The sequence below is a fragment of the Mesoplodon densirostris genome, chromosome 1 (genome assembly GCF_025265405.1).
Source record: "Mesoplodon densirostris isolate mMesDen1 chromosome 1, mMesDen1 primary haplotype, whole genome shotgun sequence".
NCBI classification, from domain to species: Eukaryota; Metazoa; Chordata; class Mammalia; order Artiodactyla; family Ziphiidae; genus Mesoplodon; species Mesoplodon densirostris.
In genome coordinates, this window is record NC_082661.1 from 226,150,705 (window position 1) to 226,173,004 (window position 22,300).

General features: G+C 37.9%; 1 protein-coding gene and 1 pseudogene across 8 annotated transcripts in view; both read right to left on the bottom strand.

Moving 5' to 3' along the window:
• The window catches only part of INPP4B (inositol polyphosphate-4-phosphatase type II B), a 353,637-nt gene that overhangs the window by 207,432 nt on the left and 123,905 nt on the right, over positions 1-22,300 (bottom strand). For 6 of the 8 annotated variants that reach the window (XM_060095092.1, XM_060095079.1, XM_060095076.1 and 3 more), the window contains exon 7: positions 5,978-6,089. In XM_060095092.1, coding sequence (XP_059951075.1) covers positions 5,978-6,089 — 112 coding nt within the window. Of the gene's footprint in view, positions 1-5,977; positions 6,090-22,300 lie in introns of those variants that run through there. The other 2 variants (XM_060095101.1, XM_060095084.1) reach the window with 1 other exon arrangement.
• On the bottom strand, positions 21,313-21,999 carry LOC132483563 (large ribosomal subunit protein uL18-like; annotated as a pseudogene).

A 22,300-nucleotide genomic window follows, 5' to 3' on the forward strand; every position in this document is an offset into this window, starting at 1 on the left:
AATACAGTAAATATCAATAGATAAAATCCACATAAATATAAATTTGAAGAGTGTAAAATATGAGAATTGCTATGCTTTTGTGATCTCATTCAGTCTCATGGTTTAAATACCATCCAAATATCATTTGATGACTCACAAATACATAATTCTAGCTTGGACATCTCACTTGAATTCTGACTTGAAGCTCCAACTGTTTAGATATATCCATACTTGGATGTCTAAGAGGAATGTCAAATGTAACATCTCAAAATCTCCTGTCTTCCTCCAACTGCTACTCTCAGTGTTGTTATATATATATATATATATATATATATATATATATATATATATATATATATATATATATATATACACATCTTCATTGGAGTATAACTGCTTTACAATGTTGTGTTAGTTTCTGCTGCACAACAAAGTGAATCAGCTATATGTATACATATATCCCCATATCCCCTCCCTCTTGAGCCTCCCTCCCACCGTCCCTATCCCATACCTCCAGGTGGTCAAAAAGTATAGAGCTGATGATATCCCTGTGCTATGTGGCTGCTTCCCACTAGCTATCTATTTTACATTTGGTAGTGTATATATGTTGATGCTACTCTATCACTTCATCCCAGCTTCCCTTTCCCCTTCTGTGTCCTCAAGTCCATCCTCTATGTCTGCATCTTTATTCCTGCCCTGCCACTAGGTTCATCAGTATCGTTTTTTTAGATTCCATATACGTCCGTTAGCATATGGTATTTGTTTTTCTCTTTCTGACTTACTTCACTCTGTATGACAGACTCTAGGTCCATCCAGCTCATTACAAATAACTCAATTTCATTTCTTTTTATGGCTGAGGAATATTCCATTGTATATATGTGCCACATCTTCTTTATCCATTCATCTGTCAAAGGACACTTAGGTTGCTTCCAAGTTCTGGTTATTTTAAATAGAACTGCTATGAACATTGTGGTACATGACTCTTTTTGAATTATGGTTTTCTCAGGGTATATGCCCAGTAATGGGATTGTTGGGTCATATGGTAGTTCTATTTTTAGTTTTTCAAGGAACCTCCATACTGTTCTCCATAGTGGCTGTATCAATTTACATTCCCACCAACAGTGCAAGAGGGTTCCCTTTTCTCCACACCTTCTCCAGCATTTATTGTTTGTAGATTTTTTTATGATGGCCATTCTGACAGGTGTGAGGTGATACCTCATTGTGGTTTTGATTTGCATTTCTCTAATGGTTAGTGATTGAATATCTTTTCATGTGTTTGTGGGCCATCTGTATGCCTACTTTGGAGAAATGTCCATTTGTTTCTGAGAAAATGGTAATTCTATTTTTTGCTAGCCTTTCCCCCTGGCGTCTGGCCACGTCTCACTTTCTCCGTCAGTCACACCCTGATCCAGCTCATCTGCACTTCTCCCCTGAATCTTCACAATAATCAGACTCCATTCTTCTGTCCTTGCCTCCTTTCAGGCCCTAGTCAACACAGCAGCCGGAACAGTCTTCTTAAACGTGAATCAGATTTCATACCTATACTCACAGCTCCTCAACTGTCTTTACACATAGCCCAGAGTCTAACACCTTCATGGGGGTCGGTCTTCCCTGCCCCATGAACCTCTGTCCTCAACTCCTACCACTCTGCTCCTTGACCCCTCAGTTCCAACCACACTGGCCTCCTTGCTGCTCCTTCAACACCACAAGTATCTGGTCTCCTCAAGACCTTTGCTCTTGCTATTCACTCTGTCTACAATTCCTATTCCTTTCAGATATCTACGTCTTGTTCCCTTCTTTCTTGCACGTTTCAGCTCAAATATCACATTACCAGTGAAACTATCCTTGACCATCCAGTTTAAAAAGGCCACAGCCCAGCACTCCCTAGTCCTTGCACTCTGTCTTATTTTTCCTATAGAACACAGCACCATCTGATCAACAGTGTATTACTTTTTTACTGTTACTTCCCCAGAAGGTGGCATCCGTGTCTATTTGGTTCATTGCTGAATACGCAGAAACTAGTCCAATGCCTAGAACATAGAAGGTAGTATTGTTTGATGAATGAATGATGAATAGTATATGCCTTTTAATATTCTATAAAGATAAGTAGGGCCTGTTATATAATTTTCAACTTTTATATTTAGAGTAGATAAAGGGAGGAAACCTTTTGAGACTGGTCTTAGCTACACAAGGACTCTAGTTTCTCCCTAATTAAGTCTGATGAAAGTCCACTTAAAACACCTCTTCAAAGTATAAGGTCAAAATAACCTAAGGGCAGCAGGTCATCAAAAGACTCGCTGGGTTAGGTTCATAGTCAAAGGGAGACATTATCACTCCACTTATACCATTTTTACCATGGTCATAAATAAGTAAGGCATTTTCCTTCTTTTTGAAGAAATCACTACCACTTTGATCATTAGTACTCTGCAACGTCAAATATAATATAGACATTAAACAAAAGGGGAAGACAAGGTAGGAGCTGGGTTTAACCAGCCTCACCAGAGGACTGTTAACCCTCCTGCCCTAACAAGAAGCCCAGGCATCTCTGGGGAGGCAAAGTGGTGAACTGGGCTCTCTCAGTTGATCCTGTTGGCTTTCACTTACATGAGTTTTCTCATCTGTCACCTGACTTGATGATTTTGTTGCCTGGTTCTCCTTTCCTCAGTAGCATTTTTTCTTGACTACTTATTTCAAAGGCTTTTTAAAATTTAATTTCTTCCTCTTTCCTTCATAATCCTACACTCTTCACTACATCCTTATTATATGCTTTATTTATTGACCGGTCAGTTTGTACAGCGCTATACATACGCTTCTAGGAGACAATTTTGGATTTAATTTCTTCCAAGTAAAATTGACTTCATTTATTCACTCATTCATTTTTTGCACATCAGGCTCTGTTCTGGGAGCTGAGGGTAAAAGAGAGGACAAAATAGACAAATATCTTGCCCTCAGGAAGTTTAATTCTAATGAGGGAAATAAACAATATATGAGATAAACTAAAAAGATATATAAAGTTGGACAGTGATAAGTACCAAGGACAAAAATCATGCAGAGAAGAGAGAAAGAGTTTGGGGGTAGGCGTTGCAGTTTTAGATATGGTGGCAGAGAAGCCTTTGGTGAGAAAGTGATTTTGTATAAAGATCAGAAGAAGTGAAGGAGTGAAGCACAGTTACTGAGAAAAATGCTTCACAGGTAGATTGAATAACAAAGTTTAAGGACCCAGTTTGGAAATATACCTGGACTGTTCCAGGAGCAGCAAAGAAGATAATGTGACTGGACTGAAATGAATAAAAAGGAGGAGTAGAGGAGGAGGTGAAGGACATGAAGGGGCCAACACTTAGAGGACTTTACGTGAGAATTTGGGTTTATACTTTCAGGAAGATGAGAGGCCATTGGAGGAATGACAACTTCCACATTACAGTTTACTAAGTGCTGTGCTGATAACGGACTATGATGGCAGTGGGGGAGGGCAGGGAAGGAGGATGGAGGGAGTCAGTGGGACGTTTAAGAGATGACTGCAAAAATCTACGTGATAGACAATGTTGGTTACAGTGAAGGGCTCACGAGTTGCCGGGTTCTAGATTTATTCAGAAGTCAAAATCAACAGGATTTGCTGACATACTGACTGTAGGTATGAGAGGAAGAAAGGAGTCAAAGAGGACCCCAAAATTACAAAAAAAAAAAAAGTTTGGTATACCTAATGTGATATTTCACCTAATAGGTTAGCTTTGTAAAAGGACGGTGTTTGTAGGCCTTTTGTGAATTTTTCTTTCTACAAGAAGAGGAGAAGACACCAGAGTTCACTCTCTCTCTGTGCATCTGTGCCAAGGAAAAGCCTTGTGAGGACACAGCAAGAAATCTGGAAGCCAGGAAGAGAGCATTCACCAGGAACTGAATCATCTGACACCATGATCTGGGACTTTGTAGCCTTTCAGAACTGTGAGAAAATAAATTTCCATTGTTTAAGTCTATGGTATTTTATTATGACAGCCCAAGCTGATAAACATAGGTATGAATCTTTTAGCTGCTCCTTATAAATGAGAGATAGCATGTGTCACTCAATACATGACTATGGTTTTAAGAGTAGTTCCATTTCTTTCTCCCCCATTCACACAAACCAGTGAGAGGGATGTTGTTTTAGGGATAACCTCCATTTCAGTTACTTTGTCTTTTCATATATTTCAGCCATTGACTAACTTCAGGACTTAAATCACTATTAGTAACAGATTGTGTTAATACACTTCATGGAGAGTCTGATTTAGCAGATCTGCAAAAGGGTCCCCACATTTGAATTTCTAACAAACACCTCTGATGATTCCGACCACACTTTGAAAAACACCAGGATAAAGCTATTTCCACATAATTCTTTGAAATATCATGCATAGTGGACCTTATTACATGTCCTTCATGACTATTCCAGGGATTGCCAGTAGGGTTTATAGTAACTCTGTAAAACACCTCACAAAAGGTCAAGGTTTACTAAGAATCCAGATAGGACAGAGCTAAAACCAACACTGCTTGATGGGTTTACCATTTTAGTACACTTATGACTCCTACAAGGTACTTGCTGACACTACCACTTCCTATTTCTAGAACGGCTCAGTTAAGTCTTTATTTTTAAGTTCACATTACTAAGTCAGAAACATTATGTACGACTTTGGTGGGGCATATTCCTGGGTGTCAAGTTCTCCATTTATGAAAAGAATATGATTCAATTTGTGCTACCCCATAATAGCAACGTTGTAAAGGAGTCAAGGGGTGAGCCAGCTTTGAGAAAAATAGAGAGGTGGCTGGTAATAGATTGGGAACAGGGAAAGCAGGCCTGCTTTGAGATGGGAAGTGTTTTAGCTCCTGGTCTCCTAGCGCATGTGCTTAGTTCATTCTGTCCCCATCTCCCACACCCTCCCCACCTCACTGGAATGTGTTCATGACCTGGATTTTATTCTGAGGGATAGTAGGGAACAGAGAAGAATGAGGCTTGGGGAAGCGGTAAGACCCTAGCCTATACTGGGCAGGAACAATTATTTTTTGAAAGGCAGTTTAGATTTTATTTTATTTTTTTGGTAAAGTTAATGATTTGTTAAGTGTTAGATAAGCACTGCACCATCTCCCATGTAGATGTACCAGAAATTAAAATATGCTCCCAGATAAGAAACACTAAGCCAGAAAATAGGCCATAATAGACCTTGTCATTAAAAAAATGCTCATTTATGAAAAGGTAGGCATTCTAGTAAACAAACATATTCATTTCCCTGGGGGGAAAAAAAAAAAAAACTATTAGCAGTTCGTAAATCTGTCCCCTGCGTCTCAGTAAAACAGGCAACCACATTCCTAAGACAGAACTTTAGACTAATGTTTATATCAAGTCTCTCTCTTAAAGAAAAGAAAGTAGAAAACAAGTAAAAGTCCTAGATATTGATAATATTGGAGTTTTTATCCTGGCCTTCAAGGAAGCTGCTTCTCTTCCAATTGGCATCGCTCCTCAAGCAGAGCTCTCCCTCCACCGTTTACTACTTCCTGCTTCTCTCTCTGCAATTTCATAAGGCACAAAGTTGTTAAATCTGTCCTCCTTCACATAAAAACGAAATCCAAATTCAAACTGCATCTCTTTCCAAAGAGAATTTCGAGAGCGGAGAAGTGGTTACTTTTGGCAATAGGCCTTCCAGAATCTTCTGTGCATCTCACATAGGGTTAATTACGGCAGGTTGCAACAGTGATCAATACTTTTTTTCGAACAGAAGAGGCTGTGTCCACATGGGAGCCATCTACGAAGAGAATGGTGTTTTGAATGGTGCATGGCTTTGCACAGTTCCGTGCAAATAGGCTGTCGGGTTACAAGGATGAGACACACTTACAGTACTCCCATTCCAAAGCTGATTTCTCATTTAGCTTTAGAATAATGAGATTTCATACCCCACAGAGGTAGTGGCGATCCAGGCAGCTGGCAAAGCTGATCGTTTCTAATTTAATCTGTGCAGTGAGCTGACTGGGACCCTACCTTTTGTCCCTGCACATCTGTCGTGATGTGGTCGGCTTCCCCATCCTCAATCTCCCCCATCTTCACGACACTGACTTGTATGGTGCCAACAACCTTGCCACCATCTGAAGTTCTGCAATCAAAAATAAAGGAAGTGGAAAGGTAAGAATAGTCTCTTCCCTGAAAGTATGTCCAAACATGTTTGTTTCTGAAAACCACTAACACCGCTCTTTACCTGCATTGGTTGTAATAAACAAATCTGCTTAAAATACATTGAATCCTGTTACTAGAATCACGAATTGGTGTGGTAAGCGCATGAAGCTACCTCATGAAGGTTAAACCAACTCACGGCTTTCAGGAGTAGCCACCAAGATCATGGATCCATGCCCTGTTTGGTAACCCCATGTCCCTACAACGGCATCAGCCATGGCTCCTCTATACCAATCACATGGGATATTGTGCTCATCTATTACAGAAACTACAGCTGAATAAAACAGAAGAGAGTAAAAATAACCCTATATTCCTCTATGACCCGGCCATCAGCTATAACATCCGATTTTGTGCCTTTTCATTTTTCTTTCTCAGAGACCAGGTAAAGAAGATTCTCTCCCAGCAAACATCAGAAAATCACAGTACATGAAGACAGAAATTAACCACTGAGATCATTCAGGGTGACCCCTTACTTTTTCAGATAAAGAAACTGAGATTCATGAAGATAGAAAGTCTCATCCATGGAAACAAACTGGCAAAGCCAGAAACCCAGGTTTTTATCTTCTTTAAGTCTGTTGGTCATTGAAAAACTTAATGATGATGAAAATTTTATTATTAAGATTTTCATCATCACTGTCATCAACATACAAATTTTATGGCTGACAATAATAATGAAAACCCAAAATAAAATTAAAAACCACCATTCTTTAAGATTCTCAAATTTTCTTTCCTGGGCAAGAGAATATACAGAATAAATGTTGGCATCATGTCATGGGAACACTGTAATACATAATGATATTCTTCCCTTGCACCTTTTCTTAAGATAGGTAGCAAGTCACCCATTGGTATGGGGTGTTCCTGTAACCTATATCTAAGCCTAATTGACCAAGCGACACTTCATTTTCTTTATTTAGTCATTTATTTTCTTTTTGAAAACAAATCTTTTTATTATGGAAATTTCCAAACACACATCAAAGTAGAGGTGAGTACAGTGAATCTCCACATACCCAACACCACCCACCTTCAAAAACTTCCAGCATTCTGCCTTTCTTGTTTCACCCATCCACTGGCCCTTCCCCAACTTTTTTTTTTTTTAAACATCTTTATTGGAGTATAATTGCTTTACAATGGTGTGTTAGTTTCTGTTGTATAACAAAGTGAATCAGCAATATATATATATATATATATATATATATATATATATATCTCCCCATATCCCCTCCCTCTTGCATCTCCCTCCCTCCCACCCTCCCTATCCCACCCCTCTAGGTGGTCACAAAGCACTGAGCTGATCTCCCTGTGTTATGCAGCTGCTTCCCACTAGCTATCTATTTTACATTTGGTAGTATATATAAGTCCATGCCACTCTCTCACTTCGTCCCAGCTTACCCTTCCCCCTCCCCGTGTCCTCAAGTCCATTCTCCACGTCTGCATCTTTATTCCTGTCCTGCCCCTAAGTTCTTTATAACATTTTTTTTTGATTCCATATATATGTGTTAGCATATGGTATTTGTTTTTCTCTTTCTGACTTACTTCACTCTGTATGACAGACTGTAGGTCCATCCACCTCACTACAAATAACTCAATTTCGTTTCTTTTTATGGCTGAGTAACATTCCATTGTATATATGTGCCACATCTTCTTTATCCATTCATCTGTCGATGGACACTTAGGTTGCTTCCATGTCCTGGTTATTGTAAATAGTGCTGCAATGAACATTGTGATACATGACTCTTTTTGAATTATAGTTTTCTCAGAGTATATGCCCAGTAGTGGAATTGCTAGGTCGTATGGTAGTTCTATTTTTAGTTTTTTAAGGAAACTCCATACTGTTCTCCAAAGTGGCTGTATCAATTTACATTCCCACCAACAGTGCAAGAGGATTCCCTTTTCTCCACACCCTCTCCAACATTTATTGTTTGTAGGTTTTTTGGTGTTGGCCATTCTTATTGGTATGGGGTGATACCTCACTGTAGTTTTGATTTTCATTTCTCTAATGATTAGTGATATTGAGTATTCTTTCATGCTTTTGTTGGCAATCTGTATATCTTCTTTGGAGCAATGTCTATTTAGGTCTTCTGCCCATTTTTGGATTGGGTTGTTTGTTTTTTTGATATTGAGCTGCATGAGCTGCTTGTAAATTTTGGAGATTAATCCTTTGTCAGTTGCTTCATTTTTTAAATTTGTGTTTAACTTTAATCTGAATACAAACGGTGTCTTTCAACCAATTCCTTCAAAATGTCACTATTTTATTACTGGAGGTGTCAGAAAACAGGAATAGGAAAATTAGTGTAAGTAGTTTACTAAAATGTTAATTAAAACAATAAGTTAGGCGAAAAGGAAACCCAATTGTTACCAGATCAAAGGAAGATTTTTCTCAAAATATATAAAATACAAACTTAAACACATCTTTTGAATTATGCTTTTAAGAAAACCGAAATAGAAAAACTCTGGTGACATATACATAGCTAATGTCATAATGTAATAAAATAAAGATTATGTACATAGAAAAATACAAGTGGTTTACTTAAATAGTGTATTAAGGTTCTTACTAAAATATAAAATAAAATGCTTCTTGGTGATTTTTAAGTCAGTGTAAATCATAATATTGACTCAATTGGGCCTCCCTGGTGGCGCAGTGGTTGAGAGTCCGCCTGCCGATGCAGGGGATGCGGGTTCGTGCCCCGGTCTGGGAGGATCCCATGTGCCGTGGAGCGGCTGGGCCCGTGAGCCGTGGCCGCTGGGCCTGCGCGTCCGGAGCCTGTGCTCCGCAGCGGGGGAGGCCACGGCAGTGAGAGGCCCGCATACCGAAAAAAAAAAAAAAAAATATTGACTCAATTATTTTAAATTAACAGAAAACTTAAGCATTCATTACAAAGAAGATGTGTATATAGATGACAGTAAAATCTATGATTTTGCAAAAAACTACATTAGCTTCAATTCTGGGATGACTTTAATAATTAATTATACCATTTTTCTACTTGAAAATGACATAATAACTTGTCATAAATCATGATTTGACATATCTCTGTACAATTCTTTAGTACCCGATAGTGAAATAGATATTTTAATAAAAGCCCTGGTTCTACTCACAGGTTTTTCTAGAAATTTGCAGACTCCTTTTTCCCCCAACTGATACTCAATAACAATTAAAGACACCCTTTTCTTCTCATAGGCATTGTTTAAAATTCTTGCTGGAGCAAACTGAGCTTAATTTCTAGGTATACAAAGCTTAGGTATAATGTTTCAAATTTTTTCATTGACTAAACTAAATAATGTCATAATGATTTGAATGAGAGGATAGATTTCTCACACCCTCTCCCAGGACTGGGTAATAAACCAAGACATGCAATAACAGTTAAAAGTGTGAACTCAGGAGTTTGAGTTATCTGCTAGCTTCATGACCTTGGACAAGGAACTTAACCATGTGAAATAAACTAATACATACAATAATAGTTAAAAGTGTGAACTCAGGAGTTTGAGTTATCTGCTAACTTCATGACCTTGGACAAAGAACTTAACCATGTGAAACTTTGTAAAATGGAGATGATAATTTTGTTTTAAGGATTACATTGTGACACAATTTATGTAAAGTTCTCAGCACAATGACTTACACAAAATAAGTGCTTCTTCCTACCCCCGCTTCATCCCAGTAGTAGTAGTAGTAGTAGCAGTATCAACAGAATTGCTATTGTCATTAATGTATTATATTTCATTCAATTCTCTTTAGAAATTTTACTAAAATGGGCATCTAAGGCTATAGTAAAAGATTATAGGATTTCAGGACACATGCATTTCAAGAGTGATTAAGTGCTCATTAGAGGTACAAAGACTTAGTAATGAGAGATGATGTTATAAAGCTTACATTCCTAGAAGTGCAAAGAACACAAGTTTATAACCAGTTACAATACAAAGTGAACCTTTCAAAGTGCCAAAGGTAGATGAAGAAGCAATGCACCATGGGAGTATGGGAGTAAGCTTCTGAACTATAGCTTTATTTATTCCCTTTAAAAAAGCTTCTGGCTGCTTTTTAAATACAAGCATATCTTGTTTTATTGTGCTTTATTTTATTCTGCTTTGCTTTTTTGGAGCTTTACAGATATTGTGTTTGTTTTTTACAAATTGAACGTTCATGGGAACCCTACGTTGAGCAAGTCTATCAGTGCCATCCTTTCCAAAAGCATTTGCTCACTGTGTCTCTGTGTCACATTAGATATAGAGACACTAGAGAGATTCTAAAACCTTTTTTTTTTCACAAAACATTTTGGATATGAATCTCTGAGTACCCTAAATCATGCTTCTTCCCCTGAGATTTGTGGGAGACAGAATGGGGGATTCAGGTTATAAACTTAAGAACTAAACACAAGACATGCAAAATCATGGGTCATCCTGTCAGTGAACTGCAATGTGAAATGTAGAAGCCATTTCCTATTTATTCTGTAATAATTTACAACTCACAGAGCCTGGATATTCAACACTTCTCTTCAATCAGGACAGTCACAACTGAAATACCTATTTCATGTTTCCAAAGGCTGTTTCAAAGGTGATTTCAAAAAAAATTTAGAAAAAAATCATTCTTAAGTGATTAATGATGCTTTCAATTAATCACCCATCAAGTTCAGGAGGCTACTACTAATTGCTTAACCATTATTCATCACCAAAATTTGACTAACTTTTATCTAATAGGAATTCATCCTCTCTGCATGGGAGATATATTGAAGAGAGTTCTAGGCTAGGAATCAAAAAACCAATACTCCATCCAGCTCACCTGCTCACTAGCTATGTGACCAACAACATATTGCTTCAGTTCCCTGGATTTCAGTTTCTGTTACTGCAAAACAAAGAGTTGGTCTTTGACAGTTATCATATTAGCACTCAAGCTTCGTGCTCTGACATGGTTGGAATCCATCAGGTGATCTCATCATAGGCATCATAGGCTATCATGGGCTAATACAGCCTTGGGGAAAATCTTGGGCACATCCTAGCCTCTTCTCCTCACTCCTCACCTTCCCCCCCCAACCCTTCCCCAAAACAAATGAAGCAAACAAAATGCATGCCAAACCTAGAAAGGAACTTTAACACTTACAGTCAAATACAAGGGCTAGTTTTCCTTATAGTATCCACTGTATACGTATATATTTTACTGCCATTATGGCACTGCATCTTGGCACTTTCACAAGAATACAAATTTGACTGAGCTAAGAAACAAAAGAGGTCTTCGTACACTTTCCTAGCAATTTATATGGCAGTAAGAACAGGCTGCAGTAATAAATAACTATCTCAATCTATAGGAAGAAGAAAAAAAAAACTATATCATTTCACTCTCTTGCCAGGTCATTACCACTGCTTAATGCAGAGAGCTATAAGAGAAGTAAAAGATAAATAGTTCATGGCAGCCACATTATTTCAATCACAACATCAAGTTCCTATTTCCCTCAGCAGATACACTTAAATATTTAACCATACCAACAAGATGGAAGGCAGAGAAAGGGAAAATTTCAGCAACGCAAATCTACACTTCCTTATCACTTAGTTTTTCAGCATGCATAATACATTAGTGATTAAGTTTCTTTAAAATCTTCCTTTAAAATAACTCCCGGGCTTCCCTGGTGGCGCAGTGGTTGAGAATCTGCCTGCCAATGCAGGGGACACGGGTTCGAGCCCTGGTCTGGGAAGATCCCACATGCCGCGGAGCAACTGGTCCCGTGAACCACAATTACTGAGCCTGTGCATCTGGAGCCTGTGCTCTGCAACGAGAGGCCGTGATAGTGAGAGGCCCGCGCACCGCGATGAGGAGTGGCCCCCGCTTGCCGCAACTAGAGAAAGCCCTCACATAGAAACGAAGAGCCAACACAGCCATAAATAAATAAATAAATAAATAAATTAATAAATTAAAAAAAAAATAATAACTCCCCTGGGACTTCCCTGGTGAGCCAGTAGTTAAGACTTCGCCTTCCAATGCAGGGGATGAGGTTCGATCCCTGGTCAGGGAGCTAAGATTCCACATGCCTTGTGGCCAAAACACCAAAAACATAAAACAGGAACAATATTGTAACAAATTCAATAAAGACTTTAAAAATGGTCCACATAAAAAAAAAAATCTTAAAATAAATAAATAAATAAAATTAAATAACTCTCCTAACACTTCCTAATGAAATATTCAATTTCACATGCTAAAACATACAAACATTTTAGAAGACTGAAGGAAAAGGGATGTGAAACAGTCTTCTAACAAAAGACAATTTTTTTTTTTTTTTTTTTTGCAGTACACGGGCCTCTCACTGTTGTGGCCTCTCCCGTTGCGGAGCACAGGCTCCGGACGTGCAGGCTCAGCGGCCATGGCTCACGGGCCCAGACGCTCCGTGGCATGTGGGATCTTCCCGGACAGGGGCACGAACCCGCGTCCCCTGCATTGGCAGGCGGACTCTCAACCACTGCACCACCAGGGAAGCCCACAAAAGACAATTTAATGACACTTTTCCTCTAAAGTTCTTCACCACCTACTTTACCATCCTTAGTAGAGCAAAAAGAAAAAATAATCCTATGGAAAGAGTAAAGAGCAACATGTAAATACCTCCTCTATTTTGGAAATGCCACAGAGATACAAATGACTCTGTAAACATCCAGGAGAAAATCGTCATTAGCACTGTCAGGCTTTGTGAATATAAAGTAGTCTTGGGGCTAAGCACTGGAATCATCATCTGGGAGACATGCCTGGCATTTAACCCATCCAGACATGTAACTGGGAAATGAAAATCTCACCTGGACAGAAATATAAGCAAAGGCTGTAAGTAAACAAGTGCCACTAACTAACTAATTAAGTGCACTCTGACTCTTTCTAGTGAATACATTTACCTGGCAGTGCTAGATTTACTTTGGTCTCAGAGAAGTGAGAGTTCTACTTAAGTATGTATGCCTGAACACACCTCTATTCTGGCTGAACTTCCCAAATTTCAGAAGCCATAGGATACTTTCAAACTAATATTCAAAAAACACTTTTCAGTGGTTCTTAATATTATAGCTTACACACTCGAAGCTTTAGTCCTTTGTTTTCTCCTCTTTTCTCATTATAAACTTGTCTTCAGAAATTTTACCCATTATTATGGGATTCAATTGTCCCATCTTTGAGGATCTACCACAAACCTATATTTCCTACTCTGACCTGATATTCTATTCCAGAACTCCAAATTCCTTTCATCCTGCTATAATTGTACATTCGATCAACTTGAAACTTAGCTCGTCCTTTTCCCAAACCCCAGCTCACATCAGTAGCATATCATTCTCCAAAGACCAGAACCACAGAATATTCCATCTCTACCAGTGCCTTGTCCCTACCATCCAATAAGTCATCAAGCACTACTGATTCTTCCTGTATAATGTCCCTTACATGTGTCCCTTCCCAATGGTAACATCCCAATGAGTTTCACCAACTTTCTTTCATTACACTTGAAGAACCTACTTCCCATCTTCCAGAATCTTTCTCTTCCATCCCATCCATGTCAGATTTTCTTGTTAAGACCTGCTATCACTATTGTATTTTATTTTCTCTGTCAAAATTCCTTAGACATTGCCTAATGCCTACCAAGAGAGTTTGAAGTGTAGACTGTCTTTTAAGACTTGTCCGGGGTTATGGATAGCTCAGTATTTTGGGTTCAAACAGATCCATGTCATCACACACCAGTAAATAATGGAGCATGGTTTAGTGGAAAGCACAGTGAACTTTGAGTGACAAAAGTCCTTGGTTACAGTGTTGGCTCTTCATAGTAAACAACTAGGTGATCATGAGAGGGCAATTCAGCCTCTATTAAGATTTACGAGCTATAAAATATGAAGGTAGTAAACCATTCTACTTATCTCGTAAGATTTATGTGTCCAAAATTAATAGATCTTAAAGTTTAAATATAAAAATGCTTTTGTGGGAACTGCCTGGCAGTCCAGTGGTTAGCACTCTCACTGCCGCCGCCGGGTTCAATCCCTGCTCAGGGAACTAAGATCCTGCAAGCGTGGCAAGAAAAAAAAATGCTTTTGTGTATGGTAATGAGTACAACTGTTATACCATCCGGGACACAAAGTTCCAAGAGCACATCATAGATACGTTGACTACCAGTTTTTCAGACTAATTGGCTTGTAGATTCCTCTTTACTGCTAAAAACAGTACTATCCAAATATGAGCAACTGTCTCAATACAAATAAGCTAAAGAAATCTTAACCTCCTCATGACTCTATTAAATATACATATATATATGTGTGTGTGTGTATATATATATACACACACATATATATATGTAGTGAGTTGTATTTGGAAACGATTCAATGCTTAATGTAAAATATAAACTATCTCTTTATTTGTTATTCAAATGTACATTTTTACTGAAGTATAATTGCCATATAGCAGTATATTAGTTTTGGGTATACAGCACAGTGGTTCTATATTTGTGTATATTATGAAATGATCATCACAGTAAGTCTAGTTAACATCTATCACCGTACACAGTGACAAAAAATTTTTTTCTTGTGATGATAACTTTTAAGATCTACTTTCTTAGCAACTTTCAAATTAACTATGGTTACAAATGTAGGTCATCTATTCAGTGATCTGAGGAACCAGGTTGATGAAGGCTCTGCCAGATTCACCTTGTGGCATCTAAGGTCTCCAAACAGCAGAAGGGGATAAAAGCATGGAGGAACTCTTATTGGACAGACCCAGAACCGGTGTTCTTTCCTCTCTTTACAATCCAGTGGCCAGAGCTCAGTTACATGGCCACCCCTATCGAATTTGGCAGGTCGAGGTGGGGGGGTGGGCAATAGACATTTAAAATAGGGCAAAGACTGCAAATCTTAGTCCCCCTCCTCTTCTTGGGCACACGGCTAGATGACATTTCCAGTGCCTTAAACAGTTAAACTATCTCTTGAAATGTAAGAAATATCCATCTCTTTACATGTAAGATACACCTCAACAGCAAGGTGAGAAAACATCTTGGCATCTTGTAAATGTCCTTGGATTCACAGGCAACCAAAATTACATTCAAGTTAACAGGTCACCATCATCTGCCCTTTGGTAGATAAGATGCTGCAAGTAAGATAGAGGAAGCTTACTCTACCCTCTTGCACCCACTGGATGAAGCTATAAAACCTGGACAGAAGGCACAGAGCAACTATTTGAGGACTCAGAGTAAACACTGCTGGGCATACTGGGGAAGAAGATTAGAATTTTAAATGTCACTGAACCAGCAATTAGTTTACCATTTTTTCTTCTCTCGTATCTCATGATCTAGACTCAAAACAGCCCCAAGCCCAGAGATGGTCATGGTGTAAACAAAGATAGCTCCAGGAGAAACTCTCTGGTTCTGGCTCAAAGAACAGAAAAGAGGCCTCCTAATACTCAGAAGAATGATGAAATCACTTTTATTTTTTCCATTCTCTTGTGTCTCAGCCCCCAAGCAATCCAGCGGTGGCAGCAACAAATGTGACAGCTCGGAGGAAGTGCAGGAGCCTAAAATTATGAGGAAGGGAAAGTTTCCTCTCTGATTGGAGCTGTGATCCCAAGGGCATGGCATGCATGCCCTTTACGTTTTCTCTCTCTTTTTCTCTCTCTCTTCTCCTACCTCTTGGCCCCAGAAGAGGGTGCAGTTGCATGGCAGAGAAGGGAAAATCAAACCCCAGCTTTCTGAATGAAGGGTCTTTTGATCTTTTCCTTCCAGGGAAGCCACAGGAAATGGGAATATGCCAGAGAGAGTGTAATAAGGAAGGAGCTCAGGAAGTGACTTCGTAATGTCGTTCATGGACTCTGGGCTTACCTCAAGCTGTGCATGCATGGATCTAAACCACATATCAGATACTCTGAGAAATAATCTATGGACTACACCATCCCCCAGGTCCCAGACTGTCACCTGGGTGACAAACTCTAAGGACAGATACGAATAACACTACAAAAGTTTTGAAAACAGAAGTGATATTGAAACTACAAAGTTTCACAAGACACATGGTCAGCATACAAATATGTAGCAATTAGAAACTGAAATTTTTAAAAACTATATTTATCATTTATAGTAAGTCCAAAACAAAGTACTTAGGTGTAGATCTAACAAAAATGTACAAGATCTATATGCTGAAAACTATAAGTGTTGATGGAAGAAATCAAAAAAGGTCTAAATAAATGGTGAGACATACTGTATTCATATACTGGAAGCCTCAAGTTTATAAAGATGTCGATTTTTCCTAAATTGATCTACAGATTTAAGGCAATACCAATTAAAATCCCAGCAAGATTTTTTGTAGATAATGACAAGTTGATTCAAAAAGTTATAAAGAAAGGCAGAGTAAACAGAACGGCCCAAGTACTTTTCAGAAAGAAGAACAAGAATGGAGAAATTGCATCTACTGATTTTTAAGACTTGCTGTAAATCTATAGTAATCAAAACTGTGGTATTGACAAAAGGATAGATATATTGTTAAATGAAACAGAATACAGAGACAATATGGCCAACTGCTTCTGACAAAGTTACAGTCAATGAAATGGAAAAAGAGTAGTCCTTTCAACAAATGGTACTGGAAAAATTAGACATCCATTTGGGGAAAAAATGAAATTTTACTTAAACTTCACAACTGAAACAAAAGTTAAAGTGTTTCATAGACCTAAATGTAAAACATAAAAATATAAAAATTTTAAAGGAAACCATAGGAGAAAAGTCTTCATGAACTGGGCTTTGTCAAATCGTTCTTAAATATGATACCAAAAGCATGATCTGAAGAAGAAAAAAAATTGATAAATTGAAGTTCATCAAAATTGACAACTTTTGCTTTGTTAAAGACACAACGAGTGAAAAGACAGGCTACTGACTGGGAGAAAAAATTTACAAATCATGTTTCTGACAAAGAACTTGCATCCCAAATACATAAAGGGCCCTCAAAACTCAACAGCAAGAAAATGAAGAACATAATAAATAAAAGGGCAAAGTCGAAGAGATGTGTCTCAGGAGAGGCTATGCAGATAACAAAGAGACCATGGAAAATTGTTCAACATCACTGTCCATTAGGGAAATGAAAGTTAAAAGCATTATGAGATGTCACACTATATTTTACAATGTCTGGTGAGGATACAGAGCCATTGGAGCTCTCATAAACGGCTGGTGGGGAAAACAGCACAGCAGTTTCTGATAGAGTTCAACACACACTTACCATATGACTCAGAAACTCCAATCCTAGGTATTTACCCTAAAGAAATGAAAACTTAGGATCACAGAAAAACCTACACAGGAATATTTTAGCAGCTCCATTCATAATCACTCTAAACTGGAAACAACCAAAATATACTTTCATATGAATGGTGCAACAAACTGTGGTACAGTTTGTTGTGGTACAGTAGCACGGAATACAACTCAGCAATTGAAAAAAAACTGTTATTGATATGCACAACACCTTGATGAAGTTCAAAGGCATTAGACTGAATAAATGAAGCCAGTCTCAGGAGGATCTGCAATCGATGATTCAATGACTTTTTCAAAAAGCATTTCTCTATGTTGATGGAGAACTCACATCGTGGATGTCAGAGGTCGGTGTGGGTGGAGGTATGCATCAAAGGGGCAGCAGGTGGGAGTTTCTCTGTGGAGATGGAAGAGCTCTGTATCCTGACTGCAGTGGTGGTTACAAGAATCTATACATGTGTCAAAATTCACAGAACTGCACAGCAATAAAAAGTCAATGTTTACTGAATGTAATTTCCAAAATAGAATAAATGAGAAAAGATATAGACATTTTTGATGATAATGAATGGATAACAAACTATTAGCTATTTAATCTGGGAATACAAAACCAAATGACTGAAAGGTTATTGCCTTCCATGTGAACAGAACCTTCTAACTGCTGGCAACACTGATCTGTAATGGTAGAGTCAAAGTGTCAATTTATCCCATGCTTTATGCTTTCAAAATATCTGCTGACATAGAAATGCCATATGCGAGAGGAAAATGTTCCACCTGAACAAGGAGTGGGGAGGGTATTTCATCAGAGATTGGAGAGAAAAATGCTCTTGCAGGAGGTGCAATGAATGTCCCAAGCCCATGACTCAGTCATGGGATAAAACAACTAGCCACCCATGTCTGAACTGACTCACGTTTAGACCTACAAGAGAAACTATTGCTAAGGCTTTTTGTTAATTTATTCTATTCTATTTTATTGTTTGAATTTTAAGAGAAAGAAAAATGTTGAAAGGAAAAGAGCACTATATATATTAAGCAGAGACCATTGGAAGAGGAAGAGAATAGTAGCAAGAAAGGAATTATAGGAGGTTATACATAAATGGCCAGGGAAGCCCGACTTAATGCTGACATTTTTAAAAGCAAAAAATACGGACATTTTTAAGACCAAGTATAAAACAGTCTTGATAGACAGCTAAGCAAAAATTTCTTTCTTACTAAAAATGGACATGCTCCGACAGCAGAAACTTTTTACAAGAATAGTTTGCAAATGTCAAAAAATAAATCAAAAATATTCTAGGCCACTATGAAAACATTCTACTAAAGATAACAAGCATGGAGGATTAGAGGATTTAATTATTAAATAATTAGTATCAAATACTAGTGATGGGTCTATATTTACTATTGAAGTTTGGAATTATTTATATTTTTGCTGGATTTTTTGTGCTGTTTGGTTTTATGTAAATTTCTTAATAGTAGGAAATAATGCAAAGGGATTTTTTTTAAGCTAGCATTAAAAGATCAAAGTTATCCAGTGTATGAACATAACCTTAGAGTATAATGTATTTCAAACCTGTGTGATAAGAAATTCACTAAGCTTTAAATTGTACAGTGAGGCATGTACTCTGAAACCAAACAGTTATTAAGTGCCTCTATTTTTCTGCTTAATTGCACTTAGATTTGTTTTAAATTCTTCAGGTATTAAGTTATAAAATCTTGTGGTTTTTCAAATATTTTTTCTTCATTCTCCTTTAATATGACAACATTTTTAATGAAAAAAGAGTCTCCAAAATTATAAATTTCCATAGAAATATAATAAGGTCAAAATAACAGAAAATGTTAATTCACTTACAAACATGTATTAAGCACCTACCATGTTGGAAGCACTGCTCCATGTACCAGAATACAGCAGAGAACAACACAAAAGTCCCTGTCCTCATGGAGCCTGAATTCTCATGGTAAACAAATAAATAATACAGATACGATAAGTTCCATGGAGAAAACTTAAGCAAGGTAGGTGAGTGCTGGGTGGGGCTGCTACTTAATAGTCTATATATATATATATATATATATATATATATATATATATATAATGACTACATATGTATGTATATGTATTAGGAAAGGCTTCTCTAATATGATGCCATTTGAACAAATACCTAAAGGAAGTAAAAAAGTGAGGCATATATCTTTCTTAGGGGAAGGTTTTTTCAGGCAGAAGAAACAGATGGTCCAAAGGTCTTGTAGAGGAACACGGTCCCCATATTCAAGGAAGAGCAAAGACCCCATTGTGGCTAAAGCTGGGTAGGTGGGGAGAGAGGACTAGAAGACTAAGTCAGAGAGGCATGTATTAATTTTATATTGCTGCATAATGAAGGACCACAAACTCAGAAACTTACAATACCACCCATTTACTATCTCACAGTTTCTACAGATCAGAAGCCAGGCCAGGTCCTCTACTCAGGGTCTCACAGGACTGAAGCCAAGATGTAGGCTGAGCCACACTCCCACATGGAAACTCTAGGGAAGAATCTACTTCCTAGCTCATTCAGGTTGTTAGTGGAATTTATTTCATTGTGGCTGTATGATGAAGGTCCCCATTTTCTTGTTCATCCCATAGCAGGTATGAAGAGTAACCCCTTGACAGGGCTGCAGGGGAGACAGCCAGCTTCCAGTTAAACAAAGAGAAATGACTGAGGATAGGGGATGGGGCTGAGGAGGAAGCTCAAGGATCAGAACAGAGTCAGGAAGCAGAAGGCACCAGGGCCACAGGAGGGAGTGGACAAACAGGTAAAATGATGGGCGGCCATGTGGATGAAAGATGACCTAGGAATCCAGGGTTCCTGCGTGGTCACCAATCACTGGAAAATGAGACATAGTTATTGCTACAATAAGGAAACTCAGTTTAGCTAGGCAAAATATGCCGGGCAGACAGGGCAGCAGTAATTTAAAAATACTCTAAAGACCTGAAATTTCCCATTTTCAGATTTTAACTTGTTCTGCTAACAGTCTTAACAATGCATTACTAAATCATCTGGTAATTATTTTCAAGGTCAAAATGTGACTAATTCACTGTTAAAGGAGTCTAGATAGAACAATAAAGATTTCTACAGAATTTTTTTTTTTGTTAAAAGGAAGAAAAGTAATTAACACAAAGTTCAAGACACCTGCTATATGGAAACAGTATACTGCTTTTATTCATGTTAAATAGATTCTGAAGATCAGCAGGAATAAATCAAATGTCCTATACCAGCTTTGCATAAAGTACATGAGAAAGCAATTACTTGTTCTCTGAATATCTCCCTTTTAAAACATTAAGATTTCATTATAAGAAGAAAGTATATATATTTAGTAATTAAAGGTCTTTATTGCATCATTTAAAAAATCCATATAAGAAAACAAACAGATTCTGGTATTTGGCAGGCTGATGTGCTAACGGGAAGGAGAAAGACAGTAAAAATTAAAAGTCACGGGATTAAAATTTTCAGTTCAGGAGTGATTGCTATATATCCTTTTGTAAGTATTTGAGAACTGAATTGAAGTTTGTATACCAAATAAAAATTTCACCAGCTTTCAATGACCTTGGATGCAAGCTATTTTCTCTTTTATTCTACGATAAATTCCTCATATCTCAATATTAGGATTAAATAAAATCAGAGATTGCTTAGAACAGAAAGTAAGGTTAAGTATCAGCCAATTCATTCTGTGGAAACTGAAGCCCAGAGAGGTCAAGTGAAAGGCTTACAGCCGCCTCACAGGTCAACAGCAGTGCTGATATTTGTCAAAGAACAGTAGAAACCAGAAGTCCACACCTGAGTCTTTTTGAAATTTATTTCTGAAAACCGAAAGATGAAATTGTGGTAACTTTTAAATGTATTTATTTTTAGCTTCTTCGTCAACAAGTTGATTGTCCTTATCTGAAAAATCTTCATAGGAATGCTGTGTTTTGGTTCAACCCTCACTAGCCCACTCTAAATCTTGGAGAAAACTTGCTTTCTGAGCTACCTGATCTGAGCAAGAGACATTTTGGGATAGTTCCACCTCTTCTTTTTAACTTTTTTCTTAGGTGTCTTCTCATAGATTGGATTCTCTCATACAGCAGCATGAACTTTCTTGCACATCTCTTCGGTGTCTGGAGTTACCTTCTTTGTGTGCTGAGTAAATTTTTTCCTGTAAGCATCATCATCTCCTTCCATATATAATCTGCAATGTTTTGATCCCTGATGTTCTTCCAAAGTACTTATGCCTTGAATTCCTTGTTTTCTGAACCATAACCAGGGAATCGTTTGGTTCTGTGAGGGATGGAAAAGCTTCTTTCCACAGCTCTCTTCAGGGCCCCAAAAACTTTATTTCCAGTGGTAGTTCAGGTATGAACTGAATCCAAATACAAAGTACCTTCACACTATATTTTGTAAGTTCATGAGTATAAGCTGCACCGACTATCACAGCCTCTTCAACACAGGCATAAGCAATCTGACAAATGATCTCTCTGCTGGTTACATGAACTATCATCCCATATTTGAGTGTACTGTATTTATTTTTAGCCTGGATTGCTAAGCAAAACCAATCGGTTTTACCCTCTCGCCTTCTTCTAAAGTTCACTTGGCATCTTTTGAAGTAGGCCTTATTCTTGACAACTTTAACTCCATCCCGTGAAGCAGAGATGCATATCTGTGGCTCACCACAGACATACAGCAATGGTGGTAACATTTATAATTTAATTCTTACTGCTAACAATAAGAAAACACAGTCAATGTAAGAGGAATATGATTTTAAAGTGTAATCAAAGAACTCTATCAGAATCTAATAACTCTTTGCTCAGGCTGTTATAAAATACCATAGTCTGGGTGGCTTAAACAACAGAAACTTAATTTCTCACAGATCTAGAGGTTAGAAGCCCATGATCAGGGTGCCAGCAAGGTCAGGTTCTGGTGAGAAA